Here is a 22,158-nt window from a genome sequence, read left to right on the forward strand (position 1 = left end):
TAATCAGATATTGTCTTTTATTCATCTACTCCATGAAGACTTTGGTCTCTATGATCAACTACTTGATTTTTTAAAAAATTATTTGTTTTATATTTTGAATTTTCATTGCGCGCCATATGGTAACCAAGCAACTGACCTTCTATTCTTTTTTATCAATCCTCCAGGTACCAGTACCAGATCTTATCAGCTGCATCATAGATATCGAGTTGTCAGTTGTCATTTTCATACTATTAAATAAACTTTGCCTAGAGTACAGTTACAGTAAAAAAACTGAGTAGAATTTCTAAGTTTATAAATTCGAAGACAAAAAAAACTAGACGTCAAAAAAATAATAAATATAGAAAACATAACCTACAAGTTATTTAATAATATTTACTGACAGTGAACTGTACACTTGGTGTCAAAAATAATTTTTTTAATTCATAAATATGGTAAGCAAAATACTACTGTACAAAACAAGATGTTTAGTTTCATTTATTAATGCGTACTAATTTTTACAGGCAAGATATTTTCGAGAAGAAGATATTGACGGTAAGATTAAATAATTTAATATAAGAATTAACATTTTTTCATTTTTAAATGTAATCTTAACTCGTCAGCACTTCCGTTACTAGCATTTTGCTCATAGGACAATATTCAAATTATAGGATTTAACTGTAATGCAAGCGAGACATGAGTGATTGTAGCAGACATCAGACAAATTTGAAATTATAAATAATTTAAAAAATAATATTTTTAAAAAATACACTTGTTAATTTAAAAATTTTTGAAATGTGAATTTTTCAAAAATTTTATTTTATTGATTATTTACTCTATTTATTTATAATTTTAAATTTCTCATGTCTGCTACATTCAAACTTATAAGCGAGACTCTAAAAAACACAGAAGTATTGAAGGGTTAAACAAAATTTTATTGTACAACTCAATTGCGAAGCAATGAGATGTTTTTTGCTACGAAATTTTTTTGAAAATCTTTCAATGCTTAATTTTATTCGAAATTTTATGTTGCAATTAAATTTATAGCAAAGTAACACGAATTTGCGTTCAGTAGCATAAGTTACTGTGGTATCACTGATTAGTAGTCTTCCCTAATTCTTCGTTCGCGAAGATTCTATTCGCGTTCATATTCTTTACTATTTAAATTTTAAATCTACCGCGCGGTCACTAACGTATTAACTATTAAGTAAAACAGGTCATCAATGAATCAGTTTAATTATTTACAAATTAACTTTTAGAATTCAGAGAATGTTTCTATCTTTTTGCTCAAGATGGGCAAATTAAACGCCTGGAAGAATTAACAATAATCATGAGATCTCTCGGACTTAGTCCTACTATTGCTGAGTTAAATAAATATATGAAAGATAAAAGTAAGTACAAGCATTTGTTTATTTAAAAATCTATTAATGGATAATTGGACATTGAATTTCAATGTAAGTAACGCGAGTTAATGTCTCTGGACAAAATATCCCTACGAAAATATGGATATTGTCAAACTATAAATTTTTGATGATAATTAACTATAAATAACAGATGGAAGAATGTCATTCGCTGATTTTTTGGAAGTAATGCACTTGCAAACAAGAGTTGAAGATCTGCCTAAAGAAGTTAATGATGCTTTCAAAGCTGCTGATCATTCGAGAAGTGGTTTAATACCAGCGCGACAATTAGCACACATGCTATTAAATTGGGGTGAAAAACTGTCTAATAAAGAAGGTAAGTTGATGTAATTAATTATTAACAAATAAATGGGTCACTGACTTGATTAATTTTATCAATTTTTGTTTTTTTAACTTCTGTGATACTGTGACATAAAGAATTCCCCTGATAGCCACTTTAACCACAAGTTAACTTCAAGCTGCTGCCGTATTCTGGAGGCAACTCAAAGGAAAGTGTTGGAGAGCAAACAATTACCTTTAAGGGTGGGTCGCACCTAACGAAATCCTGAATTTAAGAATTCTAATTACTTTTTGAATATTTATGGGACTCGGATAATGAAAATCTTCCGAGGAAGTTCGTCTTCTGCTTTTAGTCGGAAGCTAATAAAATTGCTGTTTTGATAATTATTTAATAAATAATTAGAATTCTTAAATTCAGGACTTCGTTAGGTGCGGCCCAGCCTTAAGTTGACAGTAAATTGTCTGTAACTTGAATTCAATTTGACTACAAGTGTTACTGTCAGACAATGACGTTAAGTTGATTGGAAGTTTCACTTCAAATTGATGGCAAGTTTTGTCAAATTACATTCAGATGACGGCAGTAGATTTGCATCAACTTGCACGCAAGTATTATCCAGCCAAGACTTGTCAGAAACTTGTTAAGTTAGCTGTAAATGTTTCACTGCAGAACTTGCTGAGTAATTATATTTAGAGTGTGGCTATCAGGGTTGTATTAAGTATAATACGCGATGTCACTAGATGTATAAGAAGATATTAAAATGTTTAAACAATAACTTTTATTATAGTTGAACAAATTTTTCGAGAGGCAAACGTATCATTAAATGGACATATAAACTACGAAGATTTTGTTAAGATAGCATGTGCTCCAGTTCCTGATTATTATTAATTACTTCGATAAAAATAAATATTTTATTTGTGTAAATGGAAACTTTGTTTAAGTTTTTCTCTAAAACAAATCAAAATTTTTGATAAATACAAACAGTTTGCTAGACTATACCCTGGTTAAAAGAAACGATTTAAAACGATTCAATTGCACGTCTCAACGCGAAGCGTGAGTTGTGCTTTACTCTCACTCTCTGAAGGTTAAGCAATTATCTCGGCTTAAATTGCTTTTATCCGATCTTTTTTGCACTTTGAGTATTAAATGAGTTGACAAATATAAACAATGACACTTTTTTATGACAGTGGATACTTTAAAAAACACTATTTTTGCTAGATAGTAAATAAAAAACCGTTTTGAAAAAATATTTCGGTGGACGTCGGGTTGTCTGTATGTGCGGATGATGTATGTGGTCACGATAACGCCCAAAAAACTTCACTTTTTGAGTCAATTTTTTTTTCATTCGCTTCAGTATCATTCTGAGTAATAGCCTATTTTAAATTATCGCCTTATTCAATGTAATTTAATTGAAAAATGAATAAATTCATTAACAGTGAACAGTCTTTCTTGTATATCTATATCTATATATATATATATATATATATATATATATATATATATATATATATATATATATATAAAAATTAAAAAATAGTTCAATCTTTGGCCACACATGGGCTTAAGTCGCGGAAAAATAAATACTATTCGCGGGAAAATTTGAAACAAATTTTTTCTGTTATTTTATTTAATAATTTTACGGAGTATTTATATGCTTGAATATTAAGTAACTGATTAATGATTATTTTTGTCATAAAATGAGCGTTGAGACGTGCACTTTTGGATTTTCCAAACTTTTTACTACTATATAGATATTATTATTTATTAATTTACGCTTTCAGCAATTTACAAATTTTAGTTACATTTCCGTTATCAAAGTGCGAATAAAACAAAAAAGAAACTACAATAAATAACAGACGATCTTGAGGAATAATTTACTAAAAAAAAAATAACAAAGTATTTGAATATTCTAATTATTCTTAATTGTTGGACTCAGCTTTCACTCTGGTTTCCATTTCCACTTAAATTGACTTTTTGAATGAATTAAGAGACCCACCAAAGAAATTTACAGTTTTTGAGAATTCATTGACTAGTCCAAATATTCTGTTCCTGGGTCCGTTTTGTATAAATGACTTATTGGAGTATGGTACTTCTAAAAGTCTATTTTCCCTTAGATTCTTATTCGGGATGTTGAACTTGATATCTGACAATATGTCTGGAGAATCAATCATGTTGTTTACTGCTCGATATACATTCAACATTGAGTGAATCGTTTTATTTAATCAGGGTAAACTAATGCATCGAGCCTCGTTTTTTTGTTGCATTTATAGTTTTTATTTGAGAGAAAATCTTAGACAAACATAATGGCCGACTTTATTTAATATTAATAATGAAAATAAATTTTATAATGTAATACGTTAAACAACGATCAAATTTTATTGATATTTGTAATTTAATTGCATAATCATACATTCGTACCTTTGTAAAAATGAACAGTATTCGATGTTGAAAGTTTTATAACTGAATAAAAAACAAATTTCGTTAACAAAAATATTTATTTTCAATTTTTTGTACCTAAAGTTAAGAATCTGTAAGAAAAAGTGATGCGTTTTGGAAGTAATCTAGTGGATCGGTTGAACAATTAGTAACTCAGTTGTGAATATTTGTTACTATTTTTATTGTTATCATTATTTTAATATTACAGATCTATTTGGCAACAGTTTTAACTTAGTATTTTAATATATACAAAATGAAACTTAATAATTTTCGTCAAAAGGCTGCGTAAAATTATTCAACCTTTTATAGCTGCTTCAGTTGGCGGTGATCCGGAAAGTATAATTGCAGTGCTAATGGCAGTCGTTAAAAAGAAAATACACAGCAACACACGATCACTGACCAGAGCTATTTGTTTCCACTCTAGTTCTGTTTGTTCTCGGTGATCTTGTTCATTCAGTCGTCGCTCGTTTTTTTCAATAGTTGAGTGAACTTTGCGTAAAATTTGTGACCAATACCATTCAATATTTTCTTCTCTTATCGAATCTTAAATAAAAAAATTCAGAAAGACATTTTATAAAATACTTTTTATGAATTTCGAGTGGGAGTCAGCGTGGCGCGTAACGGGGGTCAAGATTGAGGGGGAGTTCCGAGTTAATGGGCTTTGACCATATGAAATTTTTTGAAACTGATAAACAACTGAAATATTAATTTTTTTACCTAAACTAGGACTGCTATCATGGCTGTTACTAAATTTCGGTGATTGTCGTCCATCTGTTGGATAATGTAGTGGACATGTATTCTGTCTTAATGTAAATTCTGTAGAATCTTCATATTCATTTAAATGTGAAGTATTTTGATTCGGTATCAGAGGAACCTAAAATGAATTTATACAACAGATTATTATTTTTAAATTCCATGTCCATACTTTAAAATATCAGTAAATTTATTAACACAGTTTTCAAACCTCGGAAAATTTAAGAAAAACTAATCTAGCCAATTTTTCAAGAATAACTGATTTAATTAGCGGTGATACTTTTGAGCCGCGTACACCACGATGATGAAAGTTCAATGTCACAACGGCTAATCCACTAGCGAATGACACTAAGCAAATACTCACTCCATAGTAAAGACCTGAAGAATTTAAATAAATACAAGAAACCCGTCGCAATTACGAAGTGATTGGAAATTGGAATAGTTACTAATAGCTCACTTATTAAAGGAGTTTTCTCAGTGGGCGGAAGTGTCTCTCTAATGGTCATAAGAAAAACGGTCATTGATAAAAGGGCTGATATTCCTAAAGTTACTTTTTCGCCTGATTCAGAGGGCACGTAAAATACTAACAGAGCTAAAGAAACAGAAAAGATCTAATTTTAGATTCAAATTCCAGAGAAAAAATTTCTTGGGATCATACAGTCCAGTCGCGTTATAAGTCCGCTCGTTATAAGCCCGCCGACTTATATTTCTTGGAAGACATTTCCCCTTTATGACTACGAAAATAATCATGTACACACTCACACGCTTGCAAAGTAGGGGAAGTGTGAGTTACGGCGTTTGACTGCTGAGCAGAAGTGAGGGTACAGGAATTCTTAGAATTATATTCCCCTACACTCTTGTAGGCGGATTTATAACGCGATTCGACTGTACATGATCATATCTAAAATTGTGAAATTAGGGAAAACTTGTATCTATTTAATTTGGATTTTCGTATTCATCCCTGGTGAAAATTTTTCGGAATTTTCTCTGAAAAACTCAGTTCTAAAGTTCTAAAGACTTTTTCAAAGTTCTCGAGACTTTTTCAGAGAAAAGTCCGAAAAATTTCCATCAGGGATCACACTGTTGCCAGAACGCAGACGAAAAGTTCCCCTTTCCAAGCATCACTTCAGCATCACATACAGCCTAAACGATGCTTGGGAAGGGAAACTTTTCGTCCGCGTTCTGGCAGCAGTGATTCACCATTTTGTATATTCATAGTTTTTAAAAATAATGAATAATTACGTTACCGATTCCGTTTATTAATATGCATGGTAAAATAAGATTGAACACATAAAACATGGGACGTCGTCTTAAACGAATTTCGTAAGTGATATCGGGATATGGTTCGGGACAACATGAATAGAATTCTTCATTTCTTTGAGCTGTGAAGTTTACAAGATCGAATTCTCCATTTGCTTGATAATTACTAATATCACCCTGCTCGCTTTGACTTTCTAACTCTACCTACGAAAAAAAGTTATTATTGATGGTGATATTTATCAGTTTTATACCTTAACATTATAACTCCGAAAACGAATAACAAAATGAATATAAAAACCTGATAACCATCGTAAGTCCAGGATGCCCATTTTAAAACACACTTCTGCTCGTCAAATGGAAAAAATTCGACATCGATATTACAACTACTTCGGAATATTCCATGGCTTAACCATACAACCTGTCCCGTATGACTTACAATTACATTTGTATTTATTACTGCAGAACTATATTGGGGATCCGCGCTGCAATAAATATAAGAATATGAATTAATTAATCAATTATTAAATATGAAAATTAATAGATTTAAATAATTAACTTATTATAAAGTATAGTATCAGGCCTCCAAACACGATTATAAGGAACACGGATCACTTGGATTCCAGCGAAGTCTGAAGTATTCCATCGCAAGTGATAATCGGTCCAAGTTTGAGTTACCCAACAGTTTGTAGTTAAAATTTGATTCTTCTCATCCTAAAAATCATTATCACAAGCGGATATTCAATATTTTATGTGGAAGTAATGAAAGTAATAATGCAAGTAAAATTCAAATTATAAAAGTCTTCGTGTAAATAAAAATACCCCCAGGTAAATATTTCAAAAAAAAATAATAATAGAATTTTTTCTCGGCTGAAAAGTGGCCGATAAAAAACCACGTTCATTCAAATGAACTAATAGTCCAGTAAAAACTCTGAGATAGGAGACTTTTTCGAAAATTGATGCAAATTTGGTTGAAGCTAATGACGCCCTTTCCCCCTCCCTTTAAACAAAGAAGTCATCACCCTAAGGGTTGATGAGAAAAAAAAACCAAAACACTCTGGTGAAAATTTTTTGGAATTTTCTCTGAAAAACTCAGTTCTAAAATTCTAAAGACTTCTTCAAAGTTCTAAAGACTTTTTCAGTTTTTCAGAGAAAAGTCCGAAAAATTTCCACCAGGGCTCCCAGATACAGATTTTTCGAAAATATTTTATAAACAAAAAAAACTTTCAAACATAACTTTTAGAGAGATAAAATTCACATAAAAAAGTGTAAGAAATTTTTTTGGTGTGAATAGAAAACTACACAATATATTTTTGAATGCCCAGAAAAGACGAAATTTTTCAAGAAATATCTTTCTCAGACCTTTACTTCATTTGAGTATTCAAATAAAATGCGAAACATTTTCAAAAATGTGATTCATAATGACTGCACACTCTATCGTACACTCCATAGATGTAAAATTTAAATTATGACAGTAATAATTTTCTTACCACATCAATAATATGATGAAGTGAAAGCCCAAAAATAACTACTAAAGGTTGTGTTGAATTTTTCGCCGGTCTGACACCGGCATCGTAATTATCTAGAAGATGTTTTGTGAGTCTGTGCTCATGTTCGTCACAAGAAACTGTAAAGAAATAAATACGATAAATTACACATCTTTTTTTGAAAGAAAGCAATGAAGAATATAAGGAGTGAAAACTGAAAAATAAGAAAACTGTTTAAAAAATGATTGAAAAAAAAAAATATATGAGATGAGAATTACAATCATATCCGTTTTTAAGACATCTGTCGATATTACATATATATAACATCGAATATGTTCTCGACATACTTTAAATTGAAAGAAAAATTTTGATAAAAAAGAAAACGGGTTTCCCTTTTTTTTTGCGGGAGAAAAACATTAAATTCCACAATTACCGTTTCGTGACGTTTGAGTGAATCTGTTCATAACTGTTAAATTGGCTAACTCAATTGACGGGCATTGGCGACAGAATAAGAAAAAGCGAACGAGATTGGGCAAAAAAAGGGTGAAAATTTAAAAACAAAAAATAAATAAAAATAATATTCGCTGATGTGAGGAATTTTTTATTACCGCTAACTATCGACAATTTTTTCCATTATAAAAGGCCTTTATGTACCATCTCGTGTCTCGAGCGCTGGAATATGCAAATTGATGAATTTACCTCGCCCGCAAGATTGTACGGACACAAAATTTGCGGACAGTTATACTAACACGTTAGTGAAGGAACAGATGTGTTTATATTGGAGCCCACTAGATTGGAAGAAGTTCAAAAGGAATTTTTTATCATTCATGCAATATAAGTGCTATCTTGGCGCACGCTCTTTTGTTCGCCAAATAGCTGTTTGCCCATTCAACTGTTTCCACGACATTTGTGTGCGTTAAACGATTATCTGCGTGCGACAAGTAAATTTGAGTGCGACAAGTAAACTTGTCGCACTCAAATTTACTTCTTGTCGCATGCAGATTATCGTTTAACCCACAAAAATGTCGCGGCAACAGTTGAATCAGCAAAAAGCTACTTGGAGAATAAAACAGCGAGCACTAAGATAGTACTTATATTGCATTAATGATAAAAAAAACTGTGTTCAATTCGTGCGGTGTTGTCGATTACCCACTCGAGCGAATGAGCGCACTCACTTCGTTCGTGCGCTCAACTTCGCTCTCGTGGGCAATCGACAACTTACCGCACTAGTTGTACAATATACTATAAACTATGAATCGATACTTTTTCATTATTTACTTTTAATGTTCTTTAATGGAATTCTTATAAGAAAACTTAGACTCCAGTCTCTTGATTCCTTCGAACCGCGAAAGCCTCAATATTTGTGGAAAACATATAAGTTTATATTACGGTTTATTGTAAAAATAAATTTCTTGTACAATAAATATAATATATTAGGTAACTGATAAGAGATTATAATGAATAATTCCGGGATATATGGAAAAAAATTCTTGTGATTGAAACGATCTAATGGATCGTATATGGAGAGAAATGTCAAGTGAATATGCTTATGCAGCATAGTAATAATTACATTACTCTATAGTTTGTATCCCGCATCTCTTATGTGACTGCTCATATAAACTATAGAGTGATTTAATTATTACTATGCTGCATAGGCATATTCACTTGACATTTCTCTCCGTAGTAATGATCTGAAGAGCTATTCTTGCTTTAAAAAAACGATAGATTTTCATAGCTGTATGTGTAATCTGAAACAGTGACCATTTGCTGTTTCACAGCTATAAGTAATATATAGGGACAAGATTTTTGCCTTAATTTCGAATGGATGGTTGGAATGTTTGGTATTACGGTGGAAATATTGGTCGTATAAAAAAAGTTTTGAAACAAAAGTTGTAGGAAATTTAATTTTGGAAAAAAAGTGTCTCTTATGATTTTTTTATACGACCAATATTTTCATCGTAATTCCAAAATTAAGATTCATAATGAATGATTCAAATTTTTGCTAATTATGAAAATCTTAATTTTGAAATTACGGTGAAAATATTAATCCTAAGAAAAAATTATAAGAGACATTTTTTTTTACAAAATTGACTTTTGAACAACTTTTATTTGAAAAATTTTTTTATACGACCAATATTTTCACCGCAATTCTAAAATTAAGATTCATAATGAACCATTCATATTATTGATAATTATGAAAATCTTAATTTTGACTTACGGCTTTCCTATTAGTCCTATGAAAAAATTATAAGAGACATTTTTTTGATAAAATTAAATTTCCTACAACTTTTGTTTAAAAAATTTTTTTGTACGACCAATATTTCCACCGTAATATCAAAAATTTGACAGCATCAATCATTAGTTATTTTTGAATCACAGCAAAAATCCTGGCTCTCGTTATATTCCATTTTTCAGTTGTTTTCACTGTTTCATATTTAGAGAGTGTGTATAAGGCCTGTACTGGGCTCCCTGATTAAAAGAAACAATTCAAAAGAATTCAAAACGATTCAATTTTACTACTATATAGATTAGGGTGCTTCGTATCCGGCGAAAGTATTTTTTCGTTGCTCATCAAGCAAAATATTGTTTTTTATGCTGCAACAAAAATTCCTGCCAAGTTTGAGCTCTTAATTACAATTTCAAGTACATTCCATTTGATTTCAAAGATTTCCCATTTAAAATACATGTAAATTAAATTACTTTTTTTTTAACTTTCTAATACTCAGCTGCATTTTATGATATCGACGCGGTTTTGGTCGCAAATTGTAGGGCATTTGGTGTTCTTCAAAAGTGCCCATAGTTACTTAGCTGTAATTCCAGCTGTTTTACTTGTGTCCGTTGCGGAAGTTATTTTTCTATGGAATTGACCTTTATTGGCTTGCAGAACGTAAACCAATGAAAGTATACTAAAAATGCTAATGGAGATTTTATAGGAAATTTTATTCCCTTCAAAAAAAGTCCTATCAGTCAAGTCGCTTAAGTTCATAGTTTCCGAGTTATAGTAATTTTAATAATTTGAAAAATAAAATATAAAAAAAAACTATTATAATTGATATTATATTTTTCAAATTATTAAAATTACTATAACTCGGAAACTATGGACTTTAGTGACTTGACTCATAGGACTTTTTTTGAAGGGAATAAAATTTCCTATAAAATCTCTATTAGCATTTTTAGTGTACTTTCATTGGTTTACGTTCCGCAAGTCAATAAAGGTCAATTTCATAGAAAAAATAACTTCCGCAATGGACACTAGTAAAACAGCTGGAATTACAGCTAAGTAACTATGGGCACTTTTGAAGAACACCAAATGCCCTACAATTTGCTACAGAAACCGCGTCGATATCATAAAATGCAGCTGAGTATTAAAAAGTTAAAAAAAAGTAATTTAATTTACATGTATTTTAAATGGGAAATCTTTGAAATCAAATGGAATGTACTTGAAATTGTAATTAAGAGCTCAAACTTGGCAGGAATTTTTGTTTCAGCATAAAAAACAATATTTTGCTTGATGAGCATCGAAAAAAATACTTTCGCCGGAAACGAAGCACCCTAATATAGATATACATTCATCATTGAGTGAATCGTTTTGTTTAATCACGGCTATCACTTTCTCATAGAACTCATTTATTCTCATAAAACCTCCATAAGAATTCATGAAAATCTATTGGATTTTATAAGATTTATAACAATATCACAAGATAAATAAAAATATTTTGAATTTATTAAAAGAAATCCTAAGAACTTTTCACAAAAAATAAATTTATCAAACCGATAATTTAAAATCGATAAGTAAAATCTCCGATGATTAAAATTTGGACGTCTGCGCCTCTAAACCACTTATGTAGAAAGAGACCGTAAGAAGATGAGAAATTCAGAAGAAGTTTTCTGAGAAACTTTAGATATATCTGAATCCTTCACATTTACCCTCTAAAACTATTTGGTTATTCAAGGACTTTTGAATCTTTCAACCAAAGTTTAACATCGGTTCCGTCTTACTTTATATCTTTTTGTCCTATACATGAATTCTTTGTTACTTGACTTGTTATAATTGGGATCTTTAAATTTATTGAATTTTTTCTGCTAAATGAAATAAAAATTCAAAAAGTCTATTCAATTAAATAAATTTAAATGTTCAAATTATAATTTCTATGTTTAATTGAAATAGTGGCCGTATATACACGTCATGGATTCATTCCATTTGAAAAAATATAATCTCATTATAAATTCTCTCTAGAGAACTCCGCCGAAAATTTTCGAACATCACATATATAAAGTATGCTTTTAATTAAATTTATTAAATCCTCGTATTATTATTATTTACGAATGCATGAATAGTAAAAGTCGAACAAAAGGAATTATGAATACTAATTTAAATTATTCCCGCATAAATATATATTTATTATTCATACATATAAATATATGTAGAAACGGTTCTCAATCAGGTAATTTTTGAATTGTTGCGCTTTACATCTCGAATGACTACTGAATATAACAAATTAACTTTTGATTATTGAAAATTTTCGTTCTGTTGCGAGAAAAATTTTAGCAAAGCCTCCGTTTACTATACAAGTGCAACAAGGAGAGTTCCGTTCGTTCACTCGAGTGCGAAAGAGTAAAAAGTCAAGCCCTTAAGAAGTTTTTTTAGCATTGATAGGGCTTACAAAAAGTGAGCTTTGATTAAATTATGCGATCAATCAGTCCGACATTCAGATATTCAGGAAAAATTAAGAAAATGTTATTTTACATTTGAATTTATAGAAAATTTTTACTTTTAACACATACGTGTTACTTTTTCTACACTAATGACGTATGTTAAAATAACATATAAATAAGTGTAAACCGGTCGTTTTACACACGATATGTGTAGATTTTGAATCCTTTTTACTTTGCAGTGAACGCATGGAAAAAAAAGTAAGCAAAAGTTGCCATGTGGAAAGTAACCCGAAACCACTAATAGGATCTGATAGATTTTACTTTTGCATCATAAATTAAAAATTACTGAGCGTTTGTATATTTTACTTATGGAATAGTAATTTTTCACTCATCCCTAAAGTAAAATCTACTGGATCCATTCATCCCTGAGTAAACAACTGAATTCGATCGAATTAAACAGAATTGAATTTTTAATTCTATATAATTCAGATGAATTCTGTCTAATTCGGCAGGAAAACCAGAATTTATCCAAATTGAAACGAATTTAAATAATTCTATTCGGTTTAATTCGAAAATAATTCTCAAATTTCTGGTTCTGACTTCGAATTAAACTGAATAAAAACAGATTCTAAATTTTTAAATCGGTTTTATTCTGTTTAATTCGAAAATAATCCTCGAATTTCTGGTTCTGACTCCGAATTGAAACCAATTCAAAAATTTTAAATCGGTTTCATTCTGTTTAATTCGAAAATAATCCTTGAATTCTTTTAAATTCTGTCTTACTGAATTTAACAGAATATAACAAAATTGAAATTTTCAATTGTTGAATTCTGTTTTGCGGATTTCGACAGAATTGAGCAGAATTAAAATTTTTAATTCGGTCTAATTCAGTTGTTTAATCAGGGATAGTTTCGCGTTATTTTCTATCTAGAAATTGTAATTAAATTTCAAAATCCGTTTTTTTTCCGTGGCGGGGATTCCACTTTCAATAACATTTTTTTTTAGAATCACTGACCATTCTGTTCAGATCAAGGGTTATAAAATATGAGAAAATAACAGTAAAGTCACCGTAAATCACGGAGACCTACGGTGACTAATGGCGCGAATATTCGCGGTAAAATATTTTGTGTATATTTAAAATTACTACAAGATATTTTAGTCCCGAATTAAAAAAATTTCCGTATTTCTCAAAAAATAAGGCGATGCTATGAACAATAATATTTATTTTAACTTACCGTAAATGATAAAAAATATCCATACCACAAAATAATAAATAAATTGTTTGATCCGAGCCATTTTATTTTAAATCTGAAAATAGATTAAACTGAATAATTTTGTAACCATGGATCGGGAAACACAAACGTTACTAGTTGAGTTCAATCATCTACTCATCTCCCGCTTCATTCATCACCTCACTGATCCACCAATGGATAGATTGCGCACGCGCGAAAAATTTTCGCATATTTACATAGAAAGAAACATTCGCATGTAACCGTATGATGTTGGTATTTTTTTTTTCGTAAAATACTTAAAGTTTGCGTTGTTTCTTAGGAAGCTGAATAATTTCACCTGAGGAATGATTTTATTTTACATTAAATAATTCGAATTTATTTTAAATTCAATTCAAGAAAAAAAAATACAATTTTTTATCTGCATTTAGATTATGGTAAATCACTAATTTAATAAATTTTGAATCTAAGATGCTTGAGCTCGTGCTAACATTGATATTTTCTGAGCTTTTAGAATAACTTCTGGACATCGCCGACGTCGGACTAAACGACAATCTTGGAAGAAGCCTTCATTTCTTGGAAAGCCATGCGAACCATCACTATATGTAACAAGTCCTGTGACAAAATATATTAAAAGTGAATAATTTTGCCCTTCCTTTCCCTAATTACTTTTAAATAAAAATTTTTTTTACCTAAGCCCCAAATTCTTCCACCGCGAAATTCACCTTCGAATTTCATGCCATCAGAGCGCCAAAATACCCCATGACCATGAAACCAACCTTGCATAAACTCTCCTTCATACCTGAAATCATTCAAATAAATTCCCCAGGGTGAGACCATTGGCAAATTTTGTCTCTAGTTCCCAAATAAATTTTGATGATAAGGACTGGCGGGTTATTAATAGATAATAGATATATATTCGTGGTTATAATGTTAAGTATATTACGCGTTATATTACAATGTATACAATATCGCGTGCCAAAAGGTAAAAGGGCGCATAAATTTTTTTTTCATCGCCAATTGATTCGTAAACATTTTCTATGCTTGAAAATCAAACATTGTTTTCCCAAAGCTAAAAGGGCGTATGTCTTTAATTGTGCGCCCTTTTAGTTTTAGGAATTTGAAAATTTTGTGACCAAAAGTTAAAAGGGCGTATAAATTTTTTTTCTGAAAAATTTATTAAAAGCTTAACCGAAGTCTAAAAATGAAAAAAAAAAAAAAAAATGCTGCAGTCAAAAAGGTGTATTCTAACTAATACGTTCTTTTAATATCAAAATTAAAAATATGCTTAGAAAAATCACGAAGTACGCGTGATTGTATTAATATGTGTTGTTATGGAATTGGTTATTAGAGTTTATAAAATTATTTTGAAATTCTTATACTAAATTAAAAAAAAAAAAAAAAAATTTGCAGAAATGTGTAACCGGTTCATTCAGATACGACTCCCATACCCTCCTTATCCATATCTGTACTTTTTTTTTTTTTTTTTTTTTCAAATTATTCTGATTTACGGCGGATCCATAATAATCCAAAACAATAATTAAAGAAAAAATCAGTAAATTTTTATTTTTCATAATCGTTACAAAAATTTTTATTTAATTAAAAATTTGATAATTTCATTTTTTTTTTTTAATTATTTTGTTTTTAACAATTTTTGAAAAGAAAAAGTGTAGGAGTCTGTTTTTTTCATCTAACTTGTCTTGTAAAACTATTTGCCAGTATTTTGTATTAAAACTTGAATTTGTTTTTATGCGCCCTCTTACCTTTAGGCACTAATTTTCAAAGGCTAAAAGGGCGTATGTCTTGAGATACGCCCTTTTAGCTCAAGCATGCCCAAATTTTTTTTTTGCAGATCTTGCGTTTAGAAAAATTTCAAAGCGAATGGCGAAAAAAAATTTTTTTTTGCGCCCTTTTAGCATAATTCCCTACTAACGTGTAGCCATGGCACGCGATATGTACAAGATACAAGTCTGTCTAGGATGGTGTACTGGTAAGAACTAACCACTATGGATAAATTGGCAATAATTAGTATAGGCTAATACATTCTGGTACCTTCGGGAATATACTAGCGCTATGAATCTTGCCCCTCAACAAATTTAATGCTCGACTTTTATTCAAAATAATTTACAAACTTACTTAGCACCATCAGGAAAAATAAGAACACCGAGTCCCGAGCACAAACCATTCTGGAATCCGCCATCGTATCGAATTCCATCGGGTAGTACCAGAGTACCCGCACCGTGTTTTAGTCCCCGTGCATTCCAATCACCATAATATTTTGTCCCGTCTTCGTATTGGTAAGCTCCTGTTTTTACTACCCCTTCAATAAACAAACAAATTTTTTAATTCCAATAAAAAAAAAATTAAACAGTAATTTATTATTTTACAAAACGATCATTTCATTAGGCAGTAATTAATTTTACCAAAAAAAAAAGTTAAATTTAAATTACAAATGTACCTTGAGCCATTGCGATTACCAACTAACTGCAGAAACGCGCTAACAGAATTAAAGTAACTTAATTATTAAAATCAATATCTCTTTATTAAATTTAACAATTACATGTTATTTTGTTTATTTTTATTATCAACTATACAGCGGAAATGGTTCAACTAAAAAAAAATAGTAACAAACTAAAACAATAATCTTTCAAACTTTTTTTTTATAAACAAATTTATTCAGGTTCGCCTGGAGATCCAACTAGAAACCATCGAGTTCGTGCCTTCACAGCTGCTTGTCGCACTAAACGTTTGTTGTCATCAATTGTTTCTGATAATTTTTCCAAAATATCCTCACGATAGGGCTTAATATCAATGGTTGAATAATTACAGTAACTATAGAGACAATCATGCGCTGCTATCCTCACATTCTGAAAAAAGGTTATGCGTTAAAACATCTAGTACTTCGCATTTAAAGTGTGCAAAAGTTATAAGTAATTAGTATATTACATACTAAGGAAGGAAAGTAGGTGATTCTAATCCACGTGTGTAGGAAATACGAGGGTTAGAATGTCCTACTTTTCTTCCTTGGTGTGTAATATACTAATTCTTCTCTTGGAAAAGAGTAGGAATTCAAACCTTCGGTGTAGGTATGGTGAAATAAGTATATTAGTTACCAAGGGAGGAAAGTAAGAGATTCTAACCCACGTGTGTAAGAAACACTAGAGTTAGAATGTCCTACTTTTATTCCTTGGTGTGTAATATACTAATTCTTCCCTTGGAAAAGGGTAGGAATTCAAACCTTCGGTGTAGGTATGGTGAAATAAGTATATTAGTTACCAAGGGAGGAAAGTAGGAGATTCTAACCCACGTGTGTAGGAAACACGAGGGTCAGAATGTCCTACTTTTCTTCCTTGGTGTGTAATATACTAATTCTTCCCTTGGAAAAGGGTAGGAATTCAAACCTTCGGTGTAGGTATGGTGAAATAAGTATATTAGTTACCAAGGGAGGAAAGTAGGAGATTCTAACCCACGTGTGTAGGAAACACGAGGGTCAGAATGTCCTACTTTTCTTCCTTGGTGTGTAATATACTAATTCTTCCCTTGGAAAAGAGTAGGAATTCAAACCTTCGGTGTAGGTATGGTGAAATTAGTATATTAGTTACCAAGGGAGGAAAGTAGGAGATTCTAACCCACGTGTGGAGCTCAAGAAAGGTACGGACTCGTGGTAACTGTGGTTAGATATCAGACGCAATGAAGATTTTCGATCATACTTCCGGTTAACCTCCACCCTTAGTCGTTACTCGATTATATTTTGACTGAGTGTCGTTTGCAACGGGGGTAGGGATGCCCCGCAACGCGTGTATGCCAAAAAGGGGGAAACGGTCTTCCGTAAAACGGAAGTGGACTTCGGTTCCGTTACATTAATTAATTGCAAGTTAAAGTTTCAGAGCAGACGTTAAAAAAAAAGTTATTATTAATTACCATATCTGGATATGTCGTTAATTTTAAGCACGTAGTGATGAAGTTTTGAATCTCTTCAACGAAGATCTTATTTTTCGTATCCAATAAAAGCTTCAAAATTTTAAGTGCGGACAATATCACTTGTTTATCATCCAATGACAGGCATTCAATAAGTAACGGTACCAGCTAAAAAAAATCAATGTAAGCAAAATTGTTTATCTTCGAACACTTGATCAATAAAATTAAAACCAACCTTAGATAAATTCATCAGTAAAATATCCTCTGGAATTTCCTTAAGTAAATAAATAAAAGCGATCAAATAATTTCTTCTCGATGAGTCATCGAATAGCGAATTCTGCTGGATAACATTTTGGAAAATTCGTTGTTTGTAAAATAGTTTTATAATACAATGATTGTCTTCACTTAACGTCTTATCATTACTGTCAACAAAAAATCCAAACTGATGCGCCGCGAATTCACCAATCGAATTATTTTTCAAAATATTCAACTGATAGTCAATAAAATCTTGTGCTCTTCTATTACCGGAAGCTGTCAAAGCTTTAGTTACCCAAGTGTGCAAAATGACAGCTGATTTTTTACAATCCAAGTCAGAGTCATCTGATTCCAAAATTTCTAGAATCAATTCTCTTAACGAATTCAAAAATCTTTCTAGACAAGGACTTGCTTCCATTTTATTAACGAACGTCGATATTAGTCTACAAGAAGACATTTTTATTTTGTCATCCTTATACTTAATAGAACAGTCTACTAATTTTCTAAATACTTCTACAAACTTATCTTCGCTGTAAAAAAAAATATTACAAGGCATCAAAGGCGTCGCGACACTTTCTAATGTCTCAACATTACAGTCAAGTATTCCCGTGACTATACCAACAAAATTACTAATAATTTCTCGTTGCTGTTCGACGTTTAATTTCCGTATTATCAGGGGCAATATATCGGAGATTATTTTCCTATTCTGTTTGAAAACTGAAGTTATTGTCAGTAATCGAGCGACGACATCGCAGCGTTCGTACAAAAATTTATGGACATCGAAGTCGCAGTTATCTGAGGATACAATTTTGTACAGACAATTGAGCGACGCAAGACTCATGTCATTGTCATCTGACGTTATGATGTCAACTAAAATTGGCAAAGTTGTCGTTCCGATGCATGAAAGTGTAGAAATTTCGGCTAAAGTATTCAATCTATTTTTACGGACTTTCCAAGAGTCTTTGTCGCTGCTTTTCAGTTTCTCGTCAATCAACGCAAGTATTTCCGTTGGGTATAATTTCGCAAATGTTCTCAATGTGTTGTAACATGTCGCCATTAAATTTTCATTGCTCTTGTAGTCGATTTCCTGTGATATTTTTTCGTATATTAAGTGCCGTTGGTTTTTTGATAATGATGATTTCTGCATCGACAAACCATCGATCAGTTTTGATTTCAGAGGAATCTCTTTGGTGGACAATTCATTCAAATATAAACCGGGTATATCGGTCCACTTTAATTCGGGAATATCTGGAATATAAAGTAGATTTTTTATTTAAATTTTTTCATGTCATACTTTTGTTGGTTACGTCGACGCTCAGTGTAACTCTAATTGGAGTTTCTTGATGGGAGAGACAATTACAGTCGAACTCCATTAACTCGGACGATTAATTTACGGAGGAGCGGAAATTTCTTGGAGTTTCCGAGTTAACGGATGCCCCTTCTTCCTTAAAAGGGAATTATACGCATGCGCTCTTACATTTACATGAATGATATATAGGTAAATATAGACAGAGATACAAATGTATAGTATCGGGTGGGAGACAGCGTAGTTCGTAGTGGGGGTCAAGATTGAGGGGAAGTTCCGAGATAATGGAATCCGGGTTCATGGAGTTCGACTGTAATGTAAAAATTTCTTACATAAATTACCTGATATTTTAACTCCTAAATTTTCTGAGACGAGTAAAAAATTATTTAAAGTCTCAATTACATGAATTTTATCACTACTAGTGGTCTTTGTTCCGTACTGTCCCAAACAAAGAGGAACAATCAGTTTCAAAATATAGTGACAGGCATTAACATGAGACTGCGCAATATTTTCTAATATTTTTATCGACGGCCAGTATAAATTCAACTGCACATCCCCCAAACTCGACTTCAAATCCACAACAATCCGACTTATAAAATTTTCTAAGCTGATTTTATCATCACTGAATATTTGAGTTGCTTGGATTATCACTTCGTAGCTTTTCAATTTCAATTCTTGATCAGTCCCTGGTAATAGATCGCGTCTCAATAGTGGCCAGAGTTCATCGACGTGTTTTTTCAATATTTCAGAGCCGTAAGTTTTCAAGCCTCTGATTAATAAATTCAAAGCATCAGATCGGGCTGTTTTTAAATTTGAATCGAGTTTCTCTATCGCCAATGGCAGGACGAATTCACCAAACTCCGGAACTTGGGTCAAACAATTTTCTAAACCACGAGCTAAGTCCTCTCGTGTTATTTCTTGGCCATCTTTGCCAGCCTGGAAAATGAAATAATTAAATTTTTGTCATCATCCATTGAAATTTAAATATTCTTGTAATAAATAATTGCAAGTTCTTAGTTACCGAATTGAAATCAACGGGAAAATAACACGCGAGAACTTCAAACATCTCTTCAGTTAAATGACCTAGAGGAAATTCACGTAAAAAAATTGGTAAGGTATCAAACAAAATCATTAAATTTCGCGGATCGCTTTCTCCGTCCATTGACGATATCACTCCGTATACAAAATCTGGACCCATTAGTTTTAGATTATCTAGATCACGTGATAAAACTCTCTTTAATATGAGAAATATATTTTTACGTGTCGTTTGCAATTCAGACTGACATCGTAAATCATTGAAGAGACCGTGGAATATTTTTGGTGCTGATGTTTTTGGCAGGTTTTTCATTTGTACCTTAAAAAAAAAATATTTTATTGACAATGTTTTATTATTTACGTTAGAACATTACTTTTGTCTTCATGTTTAGTTATAAAAATTTTAAACTTTGGATCTTAGTCTGATTTTTAAAACTCAAATTTTTAATCGGTGAGAATGTGAGACATCAGACAAATTTAAAATTATTAATAAATAGAGTAAATATTTAATAAAATTAAATTTAAAAAAAATGCGCATTTAAAAAATTTTGAAATTAACGAGTGCATTTTTTTATATATATTATTTTTTTTATTATTTACTCTGTTTATTTATAATTTTTAATTTTTCTGATGTCTGCTACATTCACACTCATAATCTTTAAAATTTTGAGGTCAAAGCAATTTTAGAAAACGCGTGCGCGTGTGTGTGTGTAAATAAAATTATTATATATAAATATTAGACTTTAAAAAAAAAAAAAAAATTTATGATATAGAAATTAGCTGACGTTTGATAATTTATGAATTTTTTTAAAAACGATAAATTAAAAATAAAAAATATTTCAGAAAATTGGAAAATAAAATGATCTACAAAAAAAGTTCTATAAAATTTATAAATAAGTTCGATAATTTCACTGAAAAAGTCAAATGATACTAAAATTTACATGATTCTGAAGTTAGCAGACGTCTGATGACTTTTTTCATAATAATGAATTATAGAAAAGAAAACATTTAAAAAATTGCACCTGTAGTTTTTTTAAATTTTCTACATGCGCTTATTTTTTTTTTTTTTTTTTTTTTTTTTTTTTTTTTTTTTTTTTTTTTTTGCAAAAATCAAAAAATTGTTAGTTGTCTGCTAACTTCAGGATCATAAATTTACTACGAATTAAACTTTGACTCTGAATAACTTGAAAAATTAAATTTATCGAAAAATGATGAGAGACTTTTTTTGTAGTGCGTTAAATTTCCAATAAAAATATTGATAGATTTTTCCGATACTAATAACTAGTTACGTACGATTGATAAGATCCCTTGAATTACTGCTGGAATAACACTGTGATGATCTTTAAGACGATCACAATAAAATGACGACAACAATTCAACTTCTTGTTCATTCAAATAATTTTTGTTTATTTTGTCAAGAATAATTGTCACTGACTTGATACCATTTTCACGAATATTTACATCTTTGCTGGTTAAAAATCCACCCAATTGTTCAATTACTTGAAACAATTTTATTTTGCCATTTTCAATGTCTGCAATAAAATTTAATAAAATATTATTTGCTATAAATAAAAATAAATTTTCAAATACTGACCTTTTGCAATATCGGTACATATTTTATTTAATTTACTATCGTTATTGTCATCATCAAAAGCAACTCTTAATTTTTCAACAAAATCATCAGTTTTTGCAGGTGTCATTTTTTTTTTGTGAAATAAAAAAACTATTAGAAGAGTAAGAGATGAAAAAAAACTCAGGAATGTTAATTGTTATAAATTTTAAATAATTTATTTGTTCAAATACTCTAGTAAGTACACAGGAGGTTATAAAATGTGCGTGTTTCAAAATAATGGTAATTGTATAGTTGAGTTGGGGAAAGAACAGCGTTCGAATATTTATGATACTGAAGTTAGCAGACGTCTAATAATTTTTGAATTTTTTTTTAGACGGTTGACTATAAAAAAAAATTGCACTTGTAGTTTTTTAAATTTTCTGTCAGTGCATATTTTTAGTTTTTGTTTTTTTGTTGACGAAAAAATTCAAAAATTACTAATAGTCTGCTAACTTCGGGATCGTTGAATATTTTCGGGTCGATAACATTTCACCCGGTAGTGAAATTTGACTTTTTTGTGGGTAAGATGGCCATAGTATT

General features: G+C 30.7%; 4 protein-coding genes across 4 annotated transcripts; 1 reads left to right on the forward strand and 3 right to left on the reverse strand.

Moving 5' to 3' along the window:
* Positions 1–166: 166 nt before the first annotated feature.
* Positions 167–4,165, forward strand: LOC130665337 (calmodulin-like protein 4). The gene is made up of 5 exons (XM_057465673.1): positions 167–431; positions 501–531; positions 1,236–1,367; positions 1,531–1,713; positions 2,462–4,165. The coding sequence occupies exons 1-5, from the start codon at positions 429–431 to the stop codon at positions 2,560–2,562; spliced, it is 450 nt and encodes a 149-aa protein (XP_057321656.1). The 5' UTR covers positions 167–428; the 3' UTR covers positions 2,563–4,165.
* A 98-nt stretch (positions 4,166–4,263) lies between these two features.
* LOC130665323 (neuronal acetylcholine receptor subunit alpha-10-like) lies at positions 4,264–13,643 on the reverse strand. The gene is made up of 9 exons (XM_057465659.1): positions 13,499–13,643; positions 7,611–7,747; positions 6,680–6,834; positions 6,422–6,605; positions 6,111–6,327; positions 5,321–5,455; positions 5,075–5,241; positions 4,828–4,984; positions 4,264–4,653 (listed from the first exon to the last, which is right to left on the reverse strand). The coding sequence occupies exons 1-9, from the start codon at positions 13,557–13,559 to the stop codon at positions 4,406–4,408; spliced, it is 1,461 nt and encodes a 486-aa protein (XP_057321642.1). The 5' UTR covers positions 13,560–13,643; the 3' UTR covers positions 4,264–4,405.
* A 200-nt stretch (positions 13,644–13,843) lies between these two features.
* On the reverse strand, positions 13,844–16,063 carry LOC130665331 (MORN repeat-containing protein 4 homolog). The gene is made up of 4 exons (XM_057465665.1): positions 15,951–16,063; positions 15,629–15,812; positions 14,185–14,294; positions 13,844–14,107 (listed from the first exon to the last, which is right to left on the reverse strand). The coding sequence occupies exons 1-4, from the start codon at positions 15,958–15,960 to the stop codon at positions 13,959–13,961; spliced, it is 453 nt and encodes a 150-aa protein (XP_057321648.1). The 5' UTR covers positions 15,961–16,063; the 3' UTR covers positions 13,844–13,958.
* Positions 16,022–21,930, reverse strand: LOC130665315 (MMS19 nucleotide excision repair protein). Its single transcript, XM_057465649.1, has 7 exons — positions 21,601–21,930; positions 21,300–21,538; positions 19,993–20,325; positions 19,313–19,907; positions 17,646–18,913; positions 17,414–17,578; positions 16,022–16,359 (listed from the first exon to the last, which is right to left on the reverse strand). Exons 1-7 carry the CDS (start codon positions 21,704–21,706, stop codon positions 16,165–16,167), a joined length of 2,901 nt encoding a protein of 966 aa, XP_057321632.1. The 5' UTR covers positions 21,707–21,930; the 3' UTR covers positions 16,022–16,164.
* Between the last annotated feature and the right edge of the window lie 228 nt (positions 21,931–22,158).

This window comes from Microplitis mediator, chromosome 1, assembly GCF_029852145.1.
Source record: "Microplitis mediator isolate UGA2020A chromosome 1, iyMicMedi2.1, whole genome shotgun sequence".
Lineage (NCBI taxonomy): Eukaryota > Metazoa > Arthropoda > Insecta > Hymenoptera > Braconidae > Microplitis > Microplitis mediator.

What these genes read in the sequence shown, in the direction of transcription:
- LOC130665323 (XM_057465659.1), bottom strand. Translation starts at nt 13,559, where the DNA reads ATGGCTCGGATCAAACAATTTATTTATTATTTTGTGGTATGGATATTT. An exon ending in GATACTATACTTTATAATAA is followed by an intron (nt 6,606 to 6,679) that starts GTTAATTATTTA and finishes TATTTATTGCAG; the next exon opens with CGCGGATCCCCAATATAGTT. An exon ending in GGACTTACGATGGTTATCAG is followed by an intron (nt 6,328 to 6,421) that starts GTTTTTATATTC and finishes TTTTTTTCGTAG; the next exon opens with GTAGAGTTAGAAAGTCAAAG.
- LOC130665337 (XM_057465673.1), top strand. An exon ending in TAAATATATGAAAGATAAAA is followed by an intron (nt 1,368 to 1,530) that starts GTAAGTACAAGC and finishes TATAAATAACAG; the next exon opens with ATGGAAGAATGTCATTCGCT. An exon ending in AAAACTGTCTAATAAAGAAG is followed by an intron (nt 1,714 to 2,461) that starts GTAAGTTGATGT and finishes CTTTTATTATAG; the next exon opens with TTGAACAAATTTTTCGAGAG.
- LOC130665331 (XM_057465665.1), bottom strand. An exon ending in ATTTTTCCTGATGGTGCTAA is followed by an intron (nt 14,295 to 15,628) that starts GTAAGTTTGTAA and finishes GAATGATTTCAG; the next exon opens with GTATGAAGGAGAGTTTATGC. An exon ending in TGGAAGAATTTGGGGCTTAG is followed by an intron (nt 14,108 to 14,184) that starts GTAAAAAAAATT and finishes ATTTTGTCACAG; the next exon opens with GACTTGTTACATATAGTGAT.
- LOC130665315 (XM_057465649.1), bottom strand. Translation starts at nt 21,706, where the DNA reads ATGACACCTGCAAAAACTGATGATTTTGTTGAAAAATTAAGAGTTGCT. An exon ending in ATGTACCGATATTGCAAAAG is followed by an intron (nt 21,539 to 21,600) that starts GTCAGTATTTGA and finishes ATTTTATTGCAG; the next exon opens with ACATTGAAAATGGCAAAATA. An exon ending in TAACGACATATCCAGATATG is followed by an intron (nt 16,360 to 17,413) that starts GTAATTAATAAT and finishes ACCTTTTTTCAG; the next exon opens with AATGTGAGGATAGCAGCGCA.